Source organism: Meles meles, chromosome 7 (assembly GCF_922984935.1).
Source record: "Meles meles chromosome 7, mMelMel3.1 paternal haplotype, whole genome shotgun sequence".
Taxonomy (NCBI): Eukaryota; Metazoa; Chordata; class Mammalia; order Carnivora; family Mustelidae; genus Meles; species Meles meles.
The window spans coordinates 6,948,787-6,970,875 of record NC_060072.1 but is presented as its reverse complement, the minus strand read 5'-3'; the positions used below and the strand labels follow the sequence as shown (position 1 = coordinate 6,970,875).

The 22,089-nt window shown below is 49.8% G+C and overlaps 2 protein-coding genes across 3 annotated transcripts in view; one reads left to right on the top strand and one right to left on the bottom strand.

Moving 5' to 3' along the window:
* Positions 1–829: 829 nt before the first annotated feature.
* Positions 830–20,294, bottom strand: DESI1 (desumoylating isopeptidase 1). The gene is made up of 6 exons (XM_046013168.1): positions 19,976–20,294; positions 9,274–9,295; positions 8,050–8,119; positions 5,606–5,715; positions 4,803–4,925; positions 830–3,309 (listed from the first exon to the last, which is right to left on the bottom strand). Exons 1-6 carry the CDS (start codon positions 20,061–20,063, stop codon positions 3,219–3,221), a joined length of 504 nt encoding a protein of 167 aa, XP_045869124.1. The 5' UTR covers positions 20,064–20,294; the 3' UTR covers positions 830–3,218.
* Positions 20,295–20,509: 215 nt separating this feature from the next.
* XRCC6 (X-ray repair cross complementing 6) overlaps positions 20,510–22,089 on the top strand; it is a 32,454-nt gene continuing 30,874 nt past the window's right edge. For both annotated transcript variants that reach the window (XM_046012045.1, XM_046012044.1), the window contains exons 1-2: positions 20,510–20,579; positions 21,219–21,302. In XM_046012045.1, the coding sequence (XP_045868001.1) occupies positions 21,227–21,302 (76 nt within the window). In that variant the 5' untranslated portion in view covers positions 20,510–20,579; positions 21,219–21,226. The remainder of the gene's footprint in view (positions 20,580–21,218; positions 21,303–22,089) is intronic.

Sequence of the window (22,089 nt, the reverse complement as noted above, 5' to 3'; positions counted from 1 at the left end):
GGCGCTCTTAAGGACTCCTGCCTCTGAACGTGCCAGCCATCACGGGGTGGGGGCGGGGGGAGAAAACAAGGCCAGCCAAAACCACCTACCCTGTGTGACCTCTGGAGAGCCAGAACCGTCTTCTCCAGCTGGCGTGCTGGAAAGACACTCAACGCCTCAACAGTGAGGTCTCACGGGGGTGGTGGTGAGAACACATGACTTAGACCCGAGGGCTCAGTCATGGGCCACATGGGTAACTTCCTTTCTCCGCACCTGTCTCCCCAGCTGTAGCAGGAGACCCGTAACCACATCTCAAGTCTGTCGCATGTCGCATGTGAAAGCACCTCGCATAGGCTCAGCCCGTGGAAGGTGTTCGCTCAAAGCGGGCGAGTACCAGGGGCCGGTCGGAGAGCTCTCCACCTACCCGGACACCTGTCCAGGGAGGTCACGGTAGCAAGGTAGGGAGAGATCCTTAGGGCCGCAGACCCAGCCGATAGCCAACATGAAACCAGGAGGGAACACTTCTTGGTGAGGTCAGATGTCCTCTGATGGCCCGCGTCCTCGGGGAAGAGCTCTGAAGCTTGGGCCAGCCGACGGGGCTCTGAGTCTTACTCTACCACGGGTCACAAGGTGATACTCGGCAAGTGGTCTTCTCTCTGGGCCCTTTCCCCATTTTTGCAAACCAATGGTGAAAGTCATGCATTCTTCCCTGCTAGGGTCGCTTCTTATCCATAAGGCTTACGACCAAGGAAAGGCAGACTATCCAGACTCAGCAAGGTTAAGCTCAGAGGCAGACAGAAGCCTGGCTATGTTGAACGCGTACCGTGACCTTGAGGCACTACACAAATGCGGCAGGCAGAAATGAGTTTATTGCATTATAGAAAAAACACCACAAAGAAACCAGCAAACACCTCCATACGAGACAGTTATTGGTAGTTTGACTTTAAGGGTGAAAAGGAATCTCAAAGGTACAGCTTTATTTTGGGGAGGGGTGATGGTCTCATCCGTCCTCTTTCCCTGTTCCTTTAAACCAATGGACCTGCATGGAGGTGCCCGCTGTATGATACGATTACACACGGCTCCGTTCTCACTCTGCTCACCTCGCACACCCGTGTGGAGCTAGCTGGTCACAATGAGCCCGCTCCTGGGGTTCTGGGATTGACCAAGACATGTGAGGATGGGGTTAGGGGTCGTAGCCTGAGCCCAGGCTTCCAAAATTGAGTGACAGGGGGACTTGGATGGGGAGAGAGAGCTTGGCTTCCTGGAGAGCTCTGAGAAGACCCCACAATCCCCAGGGCACAGGCATTGGCACGAATGGCTGCTGGGCATGACGGGAGGCTTTCAATGAACCGAGTGACTCAGTCTCTCAGGGTAGCACTTTGGCTAACTTCTCCTGGGCCTGGAATGACTGCTATTAGGAGTGAAGCCAGCTGAGCCTAGATATGGGGGAGAAGAGGGGAAGAGCCTGTGGTGCCCAGTGCCCTCTGGGTAGAGCTGAGAGTTCTGGGAGCAGAGGTCTGGAGCAGGAGCCTGGAAGAGAGGGCTAGGCGAGGCAAGCCGGAACAGGAGAGAAACTGGGTGGGAGGCAGGGCGAAGGCCTTCGCCAACAAGCTGCCCTCCTGGGAGAAATCCAGCCTGAAGCCCATTCTCCATGAGCCCAATTCTGCCAGCAGGTCCACATTAAGTACAGTCTCTGCTGGTTTCTGCTCTCCAAAAGGACCCTGGACATCAAAGCTGGTCACTGTGGAGGTGCCCCCGGTCAGGTCACAGAGCAACACTAAGGGAGAAAACCATCTTTTCCTCTCGCTGAGACCCCAAAGGTGCCAACTGCTAGGACGAATGGCGGAGACAGGAGGGGATGAGGCCAGAGATGAGCAGCAGCTTTCTGAAAAGCAAAGGCACCTGCTACGGGCCAGACCCCAGGAAAGAGAACATAATTCAAGTCTGAGAAGTGGCAGGAGCTGCGGCAGGAGGAGCCCACAGATGCCAGGGCTGGGACTCAGAGACCCGGCAGTTCTACGACCCTTCGCCACACTCACTGCCCAAAAACTTAAGAGAGGCACGTGAAAAAAAGGAATCGGAGAGCCTCTCCAGAGGAGAAACGTCCAGACTGTTCCTCCCTATAAGTTCCTGCAGCGGCTCATTAGGAAGGTGCCCAGGCAGGCTCTCAACAATGCATCCTTAAAGTCATACCAACGGAAATAACATGTGCCTTCAAAACACATTGAGGATAATGTAAAACATCTCTATTGGAAGCAATTCACAATTTTCTTGCCACCTTGATTCTGCATTATTATTCTTTCTACATCAGGGATATTTTCCTAGAGTAGGGAATCCTTCCCCCTTGGTCCCTAGCCGAACACTGCATATTGGTTTCGGCACTGGCGGGGCAGTGACGGCAAATAACCTACATTATTACTTGTAGACTAAAGGCCTGGGTCTCTGGCGCTCCAGCCCGAACCTCCACCATGACAGGCCAGCTACGCCGAGGAAGAGCAGCCCGCGGGCAGCTAGGCAGCTTCTCCAAAACTGATGTCAGAGGATTGGCAATCGGTAGGTGGAAGGAAGAATGGCTTTATCCTGTACTCTCTGGCCTGACACTTGCTGTCACTCTCCCTCGATCCTGAGGCTTCTGGTCGCTCCAGGCCTGGCCCTGTGGCCTTGCTTGGGGCAGGGAGGGACGGTAAGAGAGGTTGCGGCTACAGAGTTCACTTGGGTTGGGTCAGTCTTCCTGAAACGGGTCTCAGGTGCACCAAGTCCTTTGGTTCCTTTAAAACCCAGAGTCACTGCTTCTGGGATGTCACAACTGGTGCTTCACGGGTGTCGTAAAACCCACCCGGGTCTCCCAGGTGGTGACAAGTTGCGGAGAGCATGGGCGGTCTGTGGAAAGAGGTGCTAGGTCGGGGCTCCCCCAAACTGTGCCTCTCGCCTTCTGCTTAAACAAACCCCCTCCCTTTCTCCAGTGCGGAGGACGCTCAGGAAGCAGCGTCAGAAGTGAACTCACAGACAAGACAGCCTTAATAAATTAGTATAATACTATTAGAAGGGATGGCATTTTGTTCTGTTTCTTAGCAGCATTGTCCTACACGCAGCCTGGTGACATCCTTCCCTGGGAAATTTAAAAAGCCGTCCCCTGGTTGTTAGCTCTGATGTAAAATTATAAAATAGAAATCTGGTAGGGTTTGTTTTGTTTAAAAAGGAAAAGCCCCTGTGAGGCAGGGCGGTCCCATGCAGTCCTGTTAGCTTTGGCCGTTGGGTGGGCCCACGGGGCTCCCTTCAGGAGGCTGAATCCGGGGGTCCAGGAAGGTCCGCAGGGCCTGTCCGAAGGGCCTGTGGAGAAAAGAGACCCAGAGGCTGGGGTGGGTTGGGTGTAGACCATCACAGCTGCGCCCACGGGGGCAGGGGTGCCACCAACCAGGAAGAAGGACAGCACAGCCTCAGTTTTGTCACCTGCCCCGCAAGTGACGTTCATGGGGGGGGGGGCTCTCGAGATAGCCTGCTCTGCCCTTTTACCCTTGGGGTCCCCGCCTCAGTAGACGCCGCCATCTTCGCACCTTCACTGCTAGGTCCCGGTTAGCTTGGCGGCTTGAACTAGGCTGGCCACACACAGGGAGCTAGAGCTTTCTGACCTTTCTGTACCAGAACATTGCCAATACTGGAGTCTTGGAGATTTTCCAAAATTCCTACAACCTTAAATCAGGGACCCACGACACATCTCAGTTATTGGTCTTCTCTTTCTTCAGTGGACAGCGCCCTTTTTGAAAATCAAGTCCAGATTTGAAGGGAATGAAGCATTCTCGAGCATGAACAGATGAAACCAGGATATATTAGCCCTGATCCAGACAAGTCCTGGAACTCCACGCATCAAATAACAGCAGCAAGAACATTCCAGCTACTTCTCCTTGCTTAGGGCCCCGTAACCCAGATCCCTTAGCAACGCTTACTACTTCGGACCCATAGCAAGGCTGTGGGGTTCAACACACCCACTGAGGAACACGCAGGAAGGGCCAGGCCCGGGGGGGGCTCTCCCCACCAGGACACAGCAGTCCTGTTTCCTCTGCGAGTTTTTCCTGAGGGGTTCCTACCCACGCGTGGAAAACACCTCACCTTGCCGAGCCTGCTAAACCTGTCAGGACCTCTGGTGGACAGGGCCCCAGTTCAGGAGAAACTGAGTCAGAGTCAGCGGGTGGGACAGGGTCCTGGAGTGGGTAGAGGCTGCCTTAACATAATCAACAGCCAAGGTAGGAAGGGTATGATGGGTTTGGGTGTGCGTGCCCTTTTAGGGGACATTCGAGACTGGGACGCCGACATCAGGTGGGAGGGCTGACTGGGTGCCACAGAGGCCAGGAGGAATTTGTCTTTGAGGGCCTCAAAGAGCTCACGGTACAGAGGAAGCAAGACCAATGACACTTACAGAATAAGCCACCACACTTATGCTCCGATCTATCCTTTGCTTGTCCATCTGAAAGTGTTTTATATTCATGTGCTTCTGGGGAGCGGCCTGCCTCATGAGCAACGTGACAGACAGACGCCAGGATGGTGTGTCAATGCCCGAGCTAGATTCAAGCGGGTTCCTAAGCCCTGCGGTTGCAGTCAGGTCAGGGCAGAGCGGGTCCGACTCCAGGGAGGGTGAAGGTCGCACAGGTGGGGACCAGGGACTGAGGGAATGGTGGCCTCCCCTGCTGGCAGATGCCACCACGACGGGGCACACCACCCACGGGAGGATTCCGCTGAGAGCAGGGGGAGGGCAGACGTGGGCCAGACACGTGCACGGACCGTGGACAGGGGTTTCAAGGGCAGGGCCGGAGACCGAGGCCACTTACGTGGATAGAATTTCAGAGGGAAGGTCGGTGATGTAAGAAGGGATCTTCCGGCCGGTCAGGAACTGCACCACTTCGTTGGTGAAGGTGTTACAGTTGTTTTCAAAGACATTGTAGGACTCTCTCCTGTGCGTTGTGGGAAAGGTTCGGAGAACAGATCAGAGGGGCAGCGAGCACGTAAGTGCAACAATTCAACCCAAGTAACGGCAAGGCGAGCACAGCTGAGTACGAGCCCTGGGATTCTCCTCCTCTCTCACGCTCCGGACGGCTGCTGGACTTGCCACCGTGGACCGTAAGACCCCGATTTTGAAGGGAAGGAGGAAATGAAAATATATCGCTCCTCTACCGTTTCAGGAGAATCTTTGTATTCACCAAAGCAGAGCTCAAGGGTTACAGCTGAACACTTACTACCGCGGACTAAATAAAGCTTCTGGAAGAGAGAACCTGCGCAAGGTCGCAGGTCATCCCGACCCGTCCACAAACCCCGTTTTTGACTTTTCAGGACAAGGTACTTGCCCAGTGTGGGCTGCGAGCAGCAGCGGCTGATTTGAGTCGGGAGGAATAAATAGCCCTTCCTGCCCTCAGAGTTTCGGCACTTCAAGGTACGCTGGGACGGACTACCAGCCTCGAAGCAATGCTGAGCTCTCTCTGGGGCAGAACTGCCTTCTCTTCCAACTTACTCAGCCAGTTCTGGGCCAGACCTTGTGCTGAGCGCGCTAGGGGATGTAAGCTGGTGGCTGCCCTCCAGGGCCTGTTGTCTAGTGTGGGGACAGACCTGGCTAACCACCGCCCGTGTCTCCACTCACCGGAACAGAGACTCCCTCAGGGAGGAGAGGTACTCCTGAAAGAGTTCTTCTGTGACTTCCGTGCTCCCCACATCAACCACAGAGTCTGGGGGCCCAAGCAATGTCCCTCCCTAAAAGAGCCAACCCAAAGAAAGTCATTAAGTCACCATCTCCACTGAATTTTTTCATGTGGCTTCCCATGGAAGGCCACCAACGCTCTGTTCCAACAACGTTTAACTTTCAGAGCACCCAGGGCAGACAAAGAGTGTTATTTCCTATTGGATCAAGGCTGCGGTGGTTTAGAGCTTCCCGTCAACTCTCCACTGCCCCGCGCTGGCCATGTGGCTAAGAAGCTGGGCTCTTGGTTTCTGGCGGGGCCCGGGGAAGCCGAGTCTCTGGCCGGTCAGACCCCTTATGCTGTCTACGCCTCCGGTTGATTAAAAAAATAGAAATAAAAAAAAAAATAGAAATCCAGAACCTGAAGTCTCCCTTTGTCTCCAACATGCCTGATCCCAAGGGCACAACAGGATAACCAGAAATGGCCAGCACTGGACAGGCCTCTTTCTAGGCCTACATTTAAGTGTCTACAGACAGTTTTTTCTTGTGACCCACTTGATGTCCCTGGGAAGACTGGGAAAATGTGAAGGACTCTGAGAGACCGGGTGGGCTGGCAAATACTTCCACAACTCAGTCCTGTTCTGATCTGTGAGGATGATCTAATAATGGTGATAGGGAGTTAATGGGCCACGGAAAGCCTACAGAAAACCCTCTGCCGCGGGCTAACAGACTGCCACAGCAGACCAAAGGAGAGACTGAGGCCAAGGTGGAAACCGGCCAAGGGTGAAGCAACAGATCACTGGGGAGGACAGAGCTGGGAAGGGGCTGGGGAAGTAAGGGAGAGGACTCCTGAGCAGAGCTCCTAGAAAAGATCATTCATTCATGCAACAGCTATTAAGCACCTACTGTGTGCGTGACATTGTTCTAGGCACCGGGGAAAGCGTGGCGAGCAGGGTAACTAGGGTGGTCCAAGAATAATGGTCTCAGAATCGTAAGAGACTGAAAGGTCACTAGCTGAGTCCCTGTCGTTCACTCATATGACAAACATGCACCGAGAACTTACTAGGTGCCGTGCCTTACGCTAGACACTGGGGGTACGATGGGGACAAAACAGATCAGATCCTTGCCCTCATGGAGCTTATCGTCTAGCAGGAAGGCAGACAAAAAAAATCCCATAAACCAATGCATAACTATGAGCTGCAATAAGGGTCTTGCTGGAAAAATACAGAATGCCACCAGTGCGACAGGGGACCTTTCCAGTCGGACGGGTTTGGGAGGACTTGCCTGAGAGACTAACACTGAGCTCAGACCTGAAGGATGGAGAGGCAGAACAAGGTGAAGGATCAGGGAGGTGAGCTGAAGCGAGAGCTTAGGTTCCAATGTCCATGGAATGCTCCAGAAATGAGAAGGGGGTGGGGGTGGGGAAAGGCACCACCTGAAAAGGTCATGCGGAGCTGGAGACCGAGACCAGATCAGGGAGGGTCCGGAGGCCAGGCTAAGCTTGCTGGGTTTTATTCCAAGAGCAGTAGGGGAGTTCTGACAGAGCAGGGGAATACCAGGACCAGATTTTCATTTTGAAAAGATCACTTCGCCCCCCGGGGGGGCGTCCTGACGGAGGAGCAGCGGCAGAGGTCCTGCTGCGGTCCAGGCTAGCTGTGAGGGGGGCATGGACGAAGGTGAAAGCTCTGGAAACGGGAAGAGATGGAGAGAGAGAGAGAGACTGACTCAAGATACATTTACGAGGTGGAATTAACTGGGCTTCATGAAGGATTTGTTAGAGAAGGATTTGTTAGAGAAGGTGGCGAACCGGTGAGAGGAAGAAATCAGAATGCCTTTCCATTTAGGAGTATCAAAATGAATGGTTGCTTGGTCTCTGCTTGAGTACCTCCTGTGAAAACCCTTAGCTCGGAGAGAAATTTCTTGGAAAGGTGTATGGACTTTAGAGGCAGAGAGTCCTGACTTACACCCCGGTGCCACTTACTGGCCCTATAACTTGGGGCAACACACTTTACCTCTCAGAGCCCTCATCCTTCAGCTGAACACTGGCTGAGTTCCTACTATGAGCTGATCACTCCTACTATGATCACTCATACTATGAGCTGGGCACTGAGCTGGTGATGGGGACAGAGGGCGAGACACAGTCTCAGGTCACAAGGAGCTGACACACAGCTCCCTGCAGAGACTCAGGAATGGTTCATCTACCGTAGCACACTCGGTGGGACCCAGAGGGACCCCCAAATGCTGAGGGAGCAGAGAGGAGGCTAGGGAAGGGTATTCTTGAGCTGAGTCTTAAGGTAGTTACGAGGAACTAAGTCACAGGCCGACATCCACTGGGCTAGAAGCCAGACATACAGAGCGGGGACCCCAGGGACCTGAGACTGGGGAAGGGTGTGAGGGAAGCCACTCACTGGGGGACAGCTAGAGATGCCACCAACGCCGAAGTAGAACTCATCCTTGTGCACAACTATGGAGGTGTGCCTGCAAAGCAGAGAAGAGAGACGGTAAGCCAGAAAACGTAAAACTGGTCTCGGAAAAAGCAAACACCACCCTGGAAGGAGAGTAATTTCTGCCCAAGGATAGGACTTACAAGGTCAACAGCCTTATGAAACTAACCAAAGGCATAAATATCCTACAGTTTCTCATCTTTGGCACTATTAACATTTGGGGCTGGAGAACTCTTGATTGGGGGGCTGTCCTGTGTTTCTAGGAAGTTTAGCAACATCCTGACCTCCCCCCACTGGATGCCAGGAGCATCCCACCCCCCACCAGCTGTGACAACCAAACCTGTCTCCAGACATTTGTCTGGATTGTTCTCGGGGGCAGAACTGTCCTCCTGGAGAACCATTGCTATAGATCATGTCCGCAGAGGGGAGGCCCTGGATTCACCCTGATACTGAGAAACCGTTAGTGAAATCAAGCTCTGCAGACCAGGTATGTTCCCAGACTTTTAAAACTAACAGGAGCAGTTAACCTGAACCCTGCTGAGGGCCAGACCAGATGAGAAGTGTGGACCTATTTCGGGGGAAGGCGGTCATGTTACTTGGTCTGAGTCAAACAAAACAAAGATCATTCTGGTCATTCCAAATGTCAGCAGGCTCAGGAGTCCCGGTGCAATACTGACCTACGGTTTCCCCTTTATGGAACTGAAAACCCAGCTACCATCTTGTCCGACAGGGACGGATCGAGGACAGAGGCACCAAAGTGGACGAGTTTCAAGACAGACATGTGGGCCCTTGAGACTTCTGTCGTTAGAAAGCCTTGGCTGGGGAGTGGGCATGACATCATCCTGCCTTTCTTTAGAGCAGGGTTTCTTAGCCTCAGCACTACCGCCGTTTTTTGGGCTGGATAATTCTTTGCTGTGACGCCTGTCCTGTGCATGGTAGGATGTTTACAGCAGCAACTCTGGCCTCCACCCCCCCATCAAAAATGTCTCTAGACACTGCCAAATGTCCCTGGGGTGAGAGTCAGGGCACAAGATTACCCCTGGTTGAGAACCACCACCGCTTTAGAAGTTAGAAATTTGATGACAGGGAGTGCTGGGTTTCAAGCTGGAAGCCACAGAGACCTGAATCGCACAGGTACTGCTTTGTTTCAGTAACTAGCCAATCACTGTAGCGCCCCACCCAACTTACCAGATGCCTTCCAGTTGTTTCCCTGTGGAGAAAAGAAGAGATTTAGCCACTTGGGATCAGACTAAATGTCCCTTTCAGCCTGAGTCAATTCAGACCATCACTCAAACCCAGATTAACCCAGGGGGCACCTGGGTGATGCAGTCGGTTAAGTGTCTGACTCTTGGTTTCAGCTCAGGTCATGATCTCAGGGTCATAGGATTGATTTCTGCACTGAGTGCAGGGTCTGCTTAAGACTTTCTCTCCCTTGGGGCACCTGGGTGGGTCAGTCCTTAAGCCTCTGCCTTTGGCTCAGGTCATGGTCCCAGGGTCCTGGGATTGAGCCCCACATCTGGTTCCCTGCTCAGCAGGAAGCCTGCTTCTCCCTCTCCGCTCCCCCTGCTTGTGTTCCCTCTCTGGCTGCCTCTCTCAAATAAAATAAATAAATAAATAAATAAATAAATCTTTGGGTGGGGGCGCCTGGGTGGCTCAGTCATTAGGCGTCTGCCTTCGGCTTGGGTCCTGATCCCAGGGTCATGGGATTGAGACCCGCATCCAGCTCTCTGCTCTGTGGGAAGCCTGCTTCTCCCTCTCTCTCTGCTTGTGTTCCCTCTCTGTCATAAGTACATAAAATCTTTTTTTTTTTTAATCTTTTTTTTTTTTTAGAGATCACAAGTAGGGAGAGAGGCAGGCAGAGAGAGAGAGAGAGAGGAGGAAGCAGGCTCTCCGCCAAGCAGAGAGCCCAATGCGGGGCTCGATCCCAGGACCCTGGAATCATGACCCGAGCGAAAGGCAGAGGCTTTAACCCACTGAGCCACCCAGGCGCCCCATAAAATCTTAAAAAAAAAAAAAATCTTTGAGTTGGGGGGAAGAATTTCTCTCCCTTGACGCAAAACAAAACAAAACAAAACTCTCTCTCTCTCTGAAATAAATAATCCTAAAAACAAAAACACCCAGAATAACCTATTAAAAACCTCTTGGGAGACTTTCTAGGAATGCAGTTCTCCTCCAATAAGGTCCTCAGGTCCTGATACAGGTATGTCATGTTAACTAGAATGCAAGACAAAAAACACTGGTACAGATGTCCCCCAGTTTTGTGTCTGCTTTTTTTCCTCTTCAGGGTCAATTCAACTTGCCTTTTATTTTTACTTTTTAAATTTTATTTATTTATTTTTAAAGATTTTATTTATTTATTTCACAGGCAGAGATCACAAGCAGGCAGAAAGGTAGGCAGAGAGAGAGGAGGAGAGACAGGCTTCCCACTGAGCAGAGAGCGCGACGTGGGGCTCGATCCCAGGACCCTGGGATCATGACCTGAGCCGAAGGCAGAGGCTTTAACCCACGGAGCCACCCGGGTGCCCCAACTTTGCCTTTTTAATTTCTTTGTCTCACATATACAGACAACAGAACAATGGTATCAAAAGGCTACTATCTACTTCTTCATTGAGCATATGTGAGGTGAAATCCTTCAGGAAATGACAGAGCAAAACTTGACAAACGCCATCCATCTGAATAGTCAATCCAGATGTACTCTATATCCACATGGCAGAAACGATGTTAGGTATGGAAATGAAAATATGAACAGATCACTCTCCTGCCTGTAAGGAGCCCAAAGTCGAATGGAAAGAGAGACACACACATAACTAAGTAAAATACAATGTTGATAGGCTCTAATTATAGAGTGGTATAATTACAGAGTGCTAAAAATAAGATGTTACATATAATAAAGATAAGGAAACTTTACAAGCAGCAATTCAACCAGGGAACAAGAAGGGTCCGGAGTGGACCTTTCCGCCAGTGTGAATATGTATAGATGCACAGTTGTGACAAAGACAGGTTAGAGACAAGAGTGCAGCGATGGTGACAGGAGGGAAAGGGGCCAGCAGGGGCGCCGGCAAAGTAGGGTAAGCCCGGACAGAAGGCTGCCCTACACCGTGGGGGCATTCGTGGTTGTTAGGCTACAGAGTGCCTCGATCACATCCACGTTTTTATTTTTATTCATTGTTTTTAAAGATCTTATTTATTTATTTGACAGACAGAGATCACAAGGAGGCAGAGAGGCAGGCAGAGAGAGAGAGAGGGAAGCAGGTTCCCTGCTGAGCAGAAAGCTCCCCCACCCCCGCCCCCATGAGGAGCTCCATCCCAGGACCCTGGGATCATGACCCGAGCTGAAGGCAGAGACTTTAACCCACTGAGCCACCCAGGCGCCCCTGGATCCATGTTTTTAAAAGACATCTACGTCTTGTAAGAGAACTGTAGGGGCGCCTGGGTGGCTCAGTGGATTAAGCGTCCAACTTTTGATTTTGGCTCAGGCCAGGGTCATGAGACTGAGCCCTGCAAGGGCTCTGTCCTCAGCGGAGAGTCTCTTAAGATCTCTTTCTACCCCTACTCCCCCTCCCCTCTTGAAACAATAAAATAAAATACAGCATCACAGTGTATGGTACCCAGAATTTTGATAAATGGAGACTATACTAGGTACAATGGCCTTGGGGAGAAAGGTAAAGACCTCCAAAAGTTAAATTTTACCTTAGGGTTGGTGGTAAGATCTAAGAAGAGATTTCAGTATGTAGGGAATTAATATGAAATACTGTGTCTATTTTCAATACAAACATCTCATTCCCTGTTAGTGTTGCCAGGCTAAATGCAGTAACAAGGAAAAGAAAACGGAGCAGAGTTCCGTCTCTCCTTCAGTTAGGAGACCAGTGTGCTTTTCACTAAAAGACCTGCTACGTTGGCCCACAAGGCCCGAATGGACAGAGGGATTCAGGGCTGGGGTTCCTGGGGTAGCTCCCTAGCCTGTGGGGCAGGCTCTGCCCTTATCCAAACTGAGCTGAAACCCCACAGAGGTGATTGAGAAACAGACTGGATGCCGCACGGCACTGGTGACCCATTTAGGACAAGCGTCTTCAAATGCAGCTTCCGCAGACGTACGTCCTTGCTTATCCTGACTCTCAGTCATCCTTATTCTCACAACATCCTTAAGTGGTGGAGTAGGGCAAATATTCATTTATTTATTTAAAATCATTCTTTTTTTTTTAAGATTTTATTTATTTGACAGCTAGAAATCACAAGTAGGCAGAGAGGCAGGAAGAGAGAGGAGGAAGCAGGCGCCCTGCTGAGCAGAGGGCCCAATGTGGCACTTGATCCCAGATCCCTGGGATCATGACCTGAGCGAAGGCAGAGGCTTTAACCCACTGAGCTACCCAGGTGCCCCTGGCCAACAAAATTTTTAAAAAATCAGTTTAGTTCCACTTTCCAGTGGCTGTCACTTGACAGAGGAGACTGTGGCCCTTGTTCTTTTCCTCCCAAGAACAGGCTGCTGAGCAACTGCCCTTATGTTTCTCCCTGAACTGCTCCAGCGAGTACATTGGCATATCGTGGTTTCTCCTCCTTGCTTTTATGCCGGACAAACCGTGCCTCTTTATTTACCTGTTTGTAAAATGATGTTAATAAATATTTGCCCTGGGGCACCTGGGTGGTGTTAATAAATAAATTTATTTTATTTTATTTGGTGGCAAATAAATAAATAAAATCTTAAAAAAATTTTTTTGTTGTTGGCCGCACTGGGGCGGGAGTGAGTAGGAGGGTGGTGATTTGAGACTGAATTAGGTCACAGGGCCATTTTGGAACATGAATTAGGCTCAGTGGATATTAGCACTTTACAGAAACAGATTATTTTCCCATTAGGGTTTTGTCAGCAGGCCCAAGAGTGGGTGGGTCAGATGCCTGCGTATCTCCAAGCTTGCTGGAACATCTAGGGCACGGATTTCAAGGGCTATGAAGTATGCACATGAAAACAAATGGAAGGCAGGGGTATCAGTCCTGTTTCCCTCAAGAGTAACAAAGAATGCAGAGTGAGGTCTGCATTAGTCAGCATCCCACTGACTGTGAAAGAGGTGAGTTAGTATACATAAGCCAAGGAGAAAATACCGCATCTTGGCACATAGACGTACACGCGGACTGTAGGCCAGGCTCGAGATCAGCACCTGGAATACGGCTGGTGTTCAGCAAATGTCTGTTTGGTGATGGGGCAGCACGGGGCTCTGTGCAAGTAGCATTACGTCACTGGTATAAACGAAATGCAGCCCTAGCTCACCTCCCAAATTCCTCTAATGATAGTGTTTTTATTTATTCTGTTTTAATTCCAGTTAACATGCCGTGTTATTGATAGTGTATTTATTTAGTTTTAAGATTTTATTTTTAAGGAGTCTCGACACCAAATGTAGGGCTCGAACTCACAGTCTGGAGATCAGGAGCCACGTGCTCCACCTACTGAACCAGCCAGGTACCCCTGGAGAGTGGTTTTAACTGGCAATGCTTTTTTTTTTTTATTAAAACATTTTTTAGGTTTATTTACTTATTTTTAGTACTCTGCACCCAGTGTGGGGCTCGAACTCACAACCGTGAGATGGAGCGGCATGCTCCTCCCACTGAGCCAGCCAGGCGCCCTTAACTGGCAACGTTTTAATCTGCTGGTTGGCTCAGCATCTGCCAGATGACCAGCAACGCGAAGGGGTTAATGTCAATTTACAAAATCAGCTTGCTCTTCTCTGGGGCCACTGGATAAATATTGAATCTAGGTGGGAAAGAGGTAAAAGGAAACATTTGTATAACATAAGTGATCTCTGTGCCAATATTGTAAGGAAAAAAAAAAGGCTATTGGCAGGAGGGCTTTCCCTTCCTTCAGGCAGAGAAAGGTTATCACAAAATCAAATGCAGTATATTGTTAAAAACTGAGAGGGTATTTTATTATATTTATTTATTTTTAAGATTTTATTTATTTGACACAGAGAAAGATCACAAGGAGGCAGAGCAGCAGGCAGAGAGAAAGAGTCGGGGAAGAAGGGTCCCTGATGAGCAGAGAGCCCAATTCCGGGCTTGATCCCAGGACCCTGAGATCACGACCTGAGTCGAAGGCAGAGGCTTAACCCACTGAGCCACCCAGGCGCCCCCAAAAACTGAGAGGGTATTTTAATGTTTAAAAAAAAAAAGTAGGTTTAAAACTACTTGATATTCCAATGCTAGGATTCCTTGGAGCCAGTACAGGATTCTTTCCTTGTATAAAATAACTGACTTAGGAGCTCTCTTTCTCAGTACTGAGAGAGTTCCCTTTAACCCTTGCTTGTTTTCATTAGTCAGGCCTTGTAGCAATACTTTGAGGTAGGTCTGCAACATTCCCCCGTTCAGCCAGGCTATATTTACTGAACACCCGTCACTGTGCTAGACTCTGGATAAATCTATAGAGTTCTTGCCCCCAGTGGAGCTTCCAGTCCAGTTCTGGGGGTGCATGAACACTGATGAGGAAATAAGCAATTATAGGGGTGCCTGGGTGGTTTAGCCAGTGAAGCATCTGAAAAATTTTTTTTTTTTTTAAGATTTTATATATTTATCTGACAGAGAGATAGAGAGCACAAGTAGGGAGAACGGCAGGCAGAGGGAGAGGGAGAAGCAGGCTCCCTGTGGAGCAAGGAGCCCAATGCAGGGCTTGATCCCAGGACCCCTAGGTAGATGGTAGATGCTTAACCGTCGGAGCCACCCAGGTGCCCCAGCAACTGACTTGATTTCGGCTCAGGTCGTTATCTCAGGGTCATGAGATTGAGCTCCACGTTGGGCTCTGTGCTGAGTGTGGAGCCTGTTTAAGATCCACCCCCCGCCCAAACCACTGCCCTGCTGCCACCCCACCCTGCTTGCAAGTGCTGCTCTCTCTGAAAAAGAAAACAATTACGAAATAGAATGATGAATGCTATTAAAGTGGAGCATAGGATGTTATGAGCATATACTGGGGACACGTGACCAAGACTTGTGGGGTTGTATTCCTAGAGAAAGACATGTTAGTTGAGACTTCAAGGATGAGCAGAAGTTAGCCAGGCCAAGCAAAAGTATTCTGGCAGACAGCATAGCTTTTGAAAAGCTAACATGTGCTGAACCGGGGGCGCCTGGGTGGCTCAGTGGGTTAAGCCTCTGCCTGTGGCTCAGCTCATGATCTCAGGGTCCTGGGATCGAGCCCCATGTCAGGTTCTCTGCTCAGAGGGGAGCTTAGTTTACCCCTTCCCCCATTGCCTACTTGTGATCTCTGTCAAATAAATAAACTCTTTAAAAAAAAAGTTTTTATTTATTCATTTGAGGGGGGGTGCATACACGCAAGTGAGAGCAGGAGCTGGGGGAGGGTCAGAAAGAGAGGAAGAGGCAGACTGCCCCTTGAGCAGGGAGCCCCAGGACCCCAAGATTAAGACCTGAGCCAAATGCAGATGCTCAACTGACTGAGCCACCCAGGCACCCCTCAGAATTCATGTTTTTTACTTCATTACTATTGGTATTACAGAAGTAAGCAAAGCACTGAGTATAAAGTAAAATCTCGAATATTCATTAGATCGCATTCTGCCAATAAATAAATAAATAAATAAACAGGTTCTATATCTTTCTGTCTTTAAACCTGAGAACAATTTTGAGATAGGCTTCTGAAAAAAATAAAAAATAAACGTAACCCTGGGATACGTGCATGCACACAAAATTTTAGATTAGAAAACAATCAACAAACATAATGTATCCTTATCACAATTAAAAAAAAAACCCAAGCATCTCTGCATTTGTCTCTATGTTCTTGAGCACTGAAAAAGGTCATGAAATTTAAAGAACAGCCAAAATTATCAAGAAGAGGAACTTAAAGGACAATTATTATAGCTAATTATCTTAGACAAATGGTACATTATGAAAAAGAGGTGTAATCAGCTGTCTATTAGAACGCTAAGGATAAATCTGGGACCATTTCATAGTGAATGAAGGACAGTGCACCAGAAATACCTTCACGCAAAGCAATTATTCTAGCAGACTGGACACTGGACAGGATAAAGCTGTGGAGTCCACACTGTTTGGAGGAGGAGGGAATTCCACTAGGCTCTCTCCAGTCCAGTCATGACTGTAATAGAGCTAGATGGGGTCTTTTTTTTTTTTTTTAAGATTTTATTTATTTATTTGACACAGAGAGAGAGAGCGCGCACACGCACAAGTAGGCAGAGCGGCAGGCAGAGGGAGAGGGAGAAGCAGGTACCCTGGGCTCCATCCCAGGCCTCTGGGATCATGCCTTGAGCTGGAGGCAGCCACCCAGGCACCCCTAGATGGGGTCTTTTTTTTTTTTTAAATATTTTATTTATTTGACAGAGAGAAATCACAACTAGGCAGAGAGGCAGGCAGAGAGAGAGGAGGAAGCAGGCTCCCTGCAGAGCAGAGAGCCCAATGTGGGGCTCGATCCCAGGACTCTGGGATCATGACCTGAGCTGAAGGCAGAGGCTTAACCCACTGAGCCACCCAGGCGCCCCTAGATGGGGTCTTTTAATGAGGAACCATCATAACAAGAATACGGTACAACTGATGAGGCCACACTAATTTAATATGGCAAAATGAGTGCGATGAGCAATGATCATAAATCCATGATTATGAATGGCACAGAAACACTGAGCCCAGATTCTTTTCTCATCCAAATTTGAAACACTTGACCACAGATGCCTTTACGAACTTGAAAAATTATAAAGGGACACATTCCACAGTAGAGGTGATATAAGGAAATGATTGACAACATGAGTCCTGAAAGTCAGAATGCTTGTGTTTATAACCCGGCCCTGCCACTTACCAGCTGTGTGAGCAGGGGCTAGTTTCCTTTTTGGTGGGGGGTGTGGGGGGAGAGTCTCTTAACGCTTTATGTCTCAGGTTCCTCAAATGAAAAATGGAAGTAATCACAGGACCTACCTCACAAAACTATGGTGAGGATTATAACACACACAAAGTACTCAGAAAAAAAGAGTGTGGCTCATGGGAAGTTCTCAACAAATGCAAGCTATTAATATGCTTCTAGAAGTCATATAGCAAAAATCAGGGAACAAGTGGACTTTGTAAATGTTCAAATATATTTGAGAATGGGAAATCAATACACTGGGACATACCCAACTTTAAGGTTGGTGATGTCTGGACAGGGTGAACCAGTAAGGCAATGCCCATTTTCCAAAAGTTTCCAACTCTAGAAAGGAGTGATTATTAGCTTTGATAATCCTTTCATTACTTTTGCAAAACGCATAAAAGCAATATGGGGGAAAAGGGATAGAGAAGAGAGAATTAGACTTGCAGGCAAGGTGATGTTCTCAGAAATACCATTGCGGGCAGATGTGCCAAACTGGTGAAGTTCCCATTTTTGCCTGTGATCCTTCTAGGATTTCTCATCTATTAAAAAAAGTAGGGGGAGGGGGCCTGTCTGGCCCTCCCCCTTCAGTTATGGCAGTTTCCCCTTCACCCATGATACTCCACAAAGGCCTTCTTTCAGTTCCAGGACAAGGCCAGGCTCTATCCTATCTCCGGGCCTTGGCAGATTGATCTTCCTCATGCCTAGAACACCAGAACTCCCTCACCACCCTCCTGTGACTACTACTTGATCCTTGACTTCCAACTTAAGTCACTCCTTCTGATACCCTTAAAGTCAGGTTTCTCTTGTTACTTTCAATCTCAGCACCCTGTTTGCTTCTTGCACGGCCTAACACTTATCACATCCCCGGTGAGCAGCTCCAAGACGGCAGTGAACACTTTGCTCAATATATTGTCCTCAGTTAAGCTTAGCACATGGACTAGCACCTAGCAGGCACTCAAAAAACAATCTATTGAATGAATCACGCAGCAGTGATTCCTTAAGGGCATTTATAGCTATGACCAAAGTAACCAAATAATGGCTCCATTCCAAGAAGTTTAGTTAGAACTTGACTGATGTAATCTGTTAGTGATTAGCACCTTCCTCCATGACTTTGTAAGTTTTGCTTTCAACTTTGCCTTAGTCATTTTAACAACTGGTGATCTGGGCCCAAACTTCTAGCCAACAATGGCCTGGCTACATAACAATTATCTGAAGAGCTTATTAAAAATGCAGATTTTTGGATCAAAACTCCAGAAGATTCTTATTTAGTACCTGTGTAATGAGGCTCTAGAATCCATAAATTTAAAACCTCGCTTATTTTGAATAAATATATGTGTGCAGTACACAATTCGAAAGGTACAAAAAGTTTACAGTGAAGTCTTCCTTCTATTCCTGTCCTCAGGCATCAAGTTCCCCTTCCCATAAGTTACCACTGTTTCAATTTCTTATGTATTCTTCCAGATAATTATCTGCCTACAGGAGCATGTATAAATCCTTTGCTTTAAACACACCGAATATTTAAAGAACTGTTCCAACCTCGTTTTCTCTACTTCCATTGAACAAAACTTGTTGAAAGTGAAGTGATCTGTATTTTTTTTTTAAATTTATTTATTTGACAGAGAGAGATCACAAGTAGGTGGAGAGGCAGGCAGAGAGAGAGGAGGAAGCAGGCTCCCCGCTGAGCAGAGAGCCGGATGTGGGGCTCGATCCCAGGACCCTGAGATCATGACCTGAGCCGAAGGCAGAGGCTTTAACCCACTGAGCCACCCAGGCACCCCGAAGTGATCTGTATTTTTAACAAGCATCCCAGGTGATTCTGAGGTAAAGCCAACTATCAGTAACCACTCACTGGCCCAGAGTTAAGAGATTAAGCGCAACTCACTATGATACACCAGAAACTGAAGCACATTCAAAAGATGCCTCCCAGGGGGCGCCTGGGTGGCTCAGTGGGTTAAGTCTCTGCCTTCGGATCAGGTCATGATCTCAGGGTCCTGGGATCGAGCCCCGCATCGGGCTCTCTGCTCAGCTGGGGAGCCTGTTTCTCCCTCTCTCTCTGCCTACTTGTGACCTCTCACTCTGTCAAACAAAACAAAACAAAAAAGCCTCCCAAGTAGTCTTGTTACTTGACTTCGGTCCTCTTGACTTACCAAGACGAATTAAAACACTCTCTCTAATGAGTACATAAAAATAAGGAAAAACTAGCCATTCAAATGGATGTTGCCAAAGCTGTTCCATTTTTCAATGCCTGGAATCCTTTCCTGCCCAGAATCAACTGAAATCACAAACGCGACAACTTCTGTGTTAGAGGAGACCTTTCGGTATTTGGGTTATAATGAGGTCTGACGTGCAGCGAACTAGGGCTGATGTTCTCTCCTGGTCGGTAAGTAGTTAAATGGAGCACAACTGAAATACGTCCTTTACTAACCCTTACTGACACAACAGTATCCAGTTCTCCCCTAGAATTGGTTTCTAACCATCTGGACAAAAGCAATTCACTTAAAAACTGTTGAGAAGACCGCACTGTACTCGAGTTCGGGCTCCAGTAGCAGACCTGACCTCACCTCCATCTGGGAGCCATGGCTGGGCCCCCGGGCGGCTCTAGCTTCCTACCCCATCTACCCCAGAGACTGCAGAGAGTGTCCTTTTGACACGGAGGGAAGGCTCTCTAAGGGCCACCCGGGGAGCTCCGCAGTGTCCCCTCCACCACGAAGGCACCGCGCGGTAGGCATCCTCATCTCCCCTACGCCGGGGCGGAGGAAGGAGTGTAAAGGGCTCCCCAAGTGAGGCAGGGGAGCCGCCGGGCTGCAGCGCCGGCTCACCCCACGGCTCGCAGTGGGCAGGGAGAGGGCGTGACTCCTCCATCCCTTCCTCCTGGATTCAAACGCGAAGTCGGGAAAGTGGCGCTCCAGGCGCCCGAACCTCAGACCTCTCTCTTCTCCACTCGCGCTTTCCTGCATCCTCTGGGCCCCGCGTTCCCACCACGAGCCGTGGTCCAGGCCTCCCTACCTCTGCCGGCCGTCCCGGCACCCTCTCGCCCGCCCCCAGACCCCTCACCCAGCATGATGGGGCTGAGCCGCCGGGCCAGGCCCTTGGACAGGTCGTACACGTAGAGCTTCACCGGATAGAGATTCGGCGGCTCCATCGGGACCCGTGGCGGCGGCGGCCACGAAGTCCCTCAGGCACCCGGCAGCGGCTTGGACCTTCCCGTACCCGACGGGGGTGGGGAGCGGAGGGAGCGGGGGAGACCGAGCCCAGGCCCGGCCTGAGGGGCGGGGGAAAGGCGGCCCTGCGCTACACGCGCCCCCGCGCCCGCCACCGGCAACGACTACTGTGAGGTGACAGAGCCGGGACGGGCCGGGTCCGCGCGGAGGAGGGGGCGGGGGCGGGGGCGGAGACGCACTCTTGCGCATGTGCTACCGTCCCGATGGACGGCGAGAGGCGGGGTTTCGCGGAAGAGGGCGGGGCTTTCGCGCACGGGGTAGGGTTCGTTCGAGACAGTAGTGGAAAGCGGGTGGGGGAAGTGAGCGTGTCAACTTGAGGAGCAATGTGCGCACTATGCGTGATGACGTAACGGGCGTTGATTGGGCGCGCGAACTGGAGCCCGTGCGAGCGTGGCGCCCCGCCTTTTGTCCAAATTGATCTCTTCCCTGTTTCTAAGGTAGGCCGCTCGGGCTTTTGGCTTTGTCCCTTGCTTTCCGGCCGGGGCTGGCCTCAACGTGCTTCGGTCACTTAGTTTTGCGCGCCCCTCTAGCCTCCCCGCGAGGTAGCGTCAGCACGGAGTGTGCAGACCGGCGGGGTAGAGACAGATTCTGGTCCCCGTCCCCTCCTCCGTGGGAGGCGGCACCTGGCCTTGAGGCCAGCCTGCAGTGAGACCCTCTCGCTCCGCGTGGCTGGCGGAGGAGTTGGGGGAAATTTGGGGGCGGGATGAGCACAGTGGGTCCGCTAGAGGATCTAGTACCCTGGAGCAGGAATTCCGTAGGTCCAGATGGTGCTGGAGGCCAGACGGGACCTTCAGGTTGGGCTGCCCCAGCACCCCAGTCAGTCGGAGGGCCGCTGCCGGCCCTGAAGCGTCCCTGAGGGATAGCGGAGGTGAGGCTGCCGCTGGAATGATGCCCACGGCCGTATACTAATGCATCTCAGTTACTGAGAGCTCTGGAGGCAGCAGGATCCAGCATCCACATTCCTCACCAGTAACCTTGAGACTTTAGGGCGAATCTCATAGGAGCCTAGGAGTCAATATTTTTTAGGGATAAATTTGCTTCTGACTGATCATAACTTTCTTTCACCTCGTGAGCAGTAAACAATATGTCAGGTTGGGAGTCTTATTACAAAAACGAGGGCGATGAAGAAGAAGAACAAGAAGAGGGACTTGAAGCAGGTGGTAAGTGACTTTAACGTGTGCGCGGTTCTGCGTATAAGACTTTCCCTGTCTCTGCTGTCTAATGGCTTACCCTGCTCTCCCCAGAGAATGTCAAACGCTTTTCTCCCTTTGAACTTTGCAGAGCCATCCAAGGCTCTTTTATTCAAGTCCTACTCCAGTCTATGAGACATTCGTAGCCTTCAACTTTTACTGGGTTCTGATAGACATCTGTTGAGCTCCAGTCAATGACCCTGAACATTGGTATCTTTTGTCACCTTAGGTGGCTCAGGGAAGACCCTTCCTCACCCAGGAGAGTTGTTTTACTCATTGTAGGACCTCAGTGTAAAAATGTCTTCACCCTATAATAACTGCAGCAACCAAAGCGAAAACGTGAGCAACACAATTACAAGATTCATTCTCTCCCCATGGTCTCCATGTTTGGGAGTCTATGTTCAGGCAAGGTGGTAACACAAAGGATAAAGGAAGAGAAGTAAGGGGTACATGTAAGTCTACATACTGGTGAATTTAAGTCCTGGGTAAGAAAATTTTTACTAAAAGCGAGAAACATAGGAAACATATAAAAGAGAAAATTTGCTGTAATCTATATATTCTACTGCCCGAACACTACTACTGCCAGCATTTTGGCATTTTGCATATTTCCTTCATTGAAGGAAATTTCCTTTATCTTTCATTCTGATATTTCTTAACTATGTATGTCTGCTTTTCTTTGTGTCTGATTTTTTATAATCATAGTGAATATGTTTTTTCATTTTAATTTGCACCATTCTTCTTCCAGAAACAATTTTAA

Bases quoted from the DNA above. Each gene is read 5' to 3' on its own strand.
- DESI1 (XM_046013168.1), bottom strand. From the start codon at position 20,063: ATGGAGCCGCCGAATCTCTATCCGGTGAAGCTCTACGTGTACGACCTG. The intron at 9,296-19,975 runs GTGAGGGGTCTG...TTTTCTCCACAG, and splicing joins GCTCAGCCCCATCATGCTGG to GGAAACAACTGGAAGGCATC. The intron at 5,716-8,049 runs GTGAGTGGCTTC...TGGCTCTTTTAG, and splicing joins GCATCTCTAGCTGTCCCCCA to GGAGGGACATTGCTTGGGCC.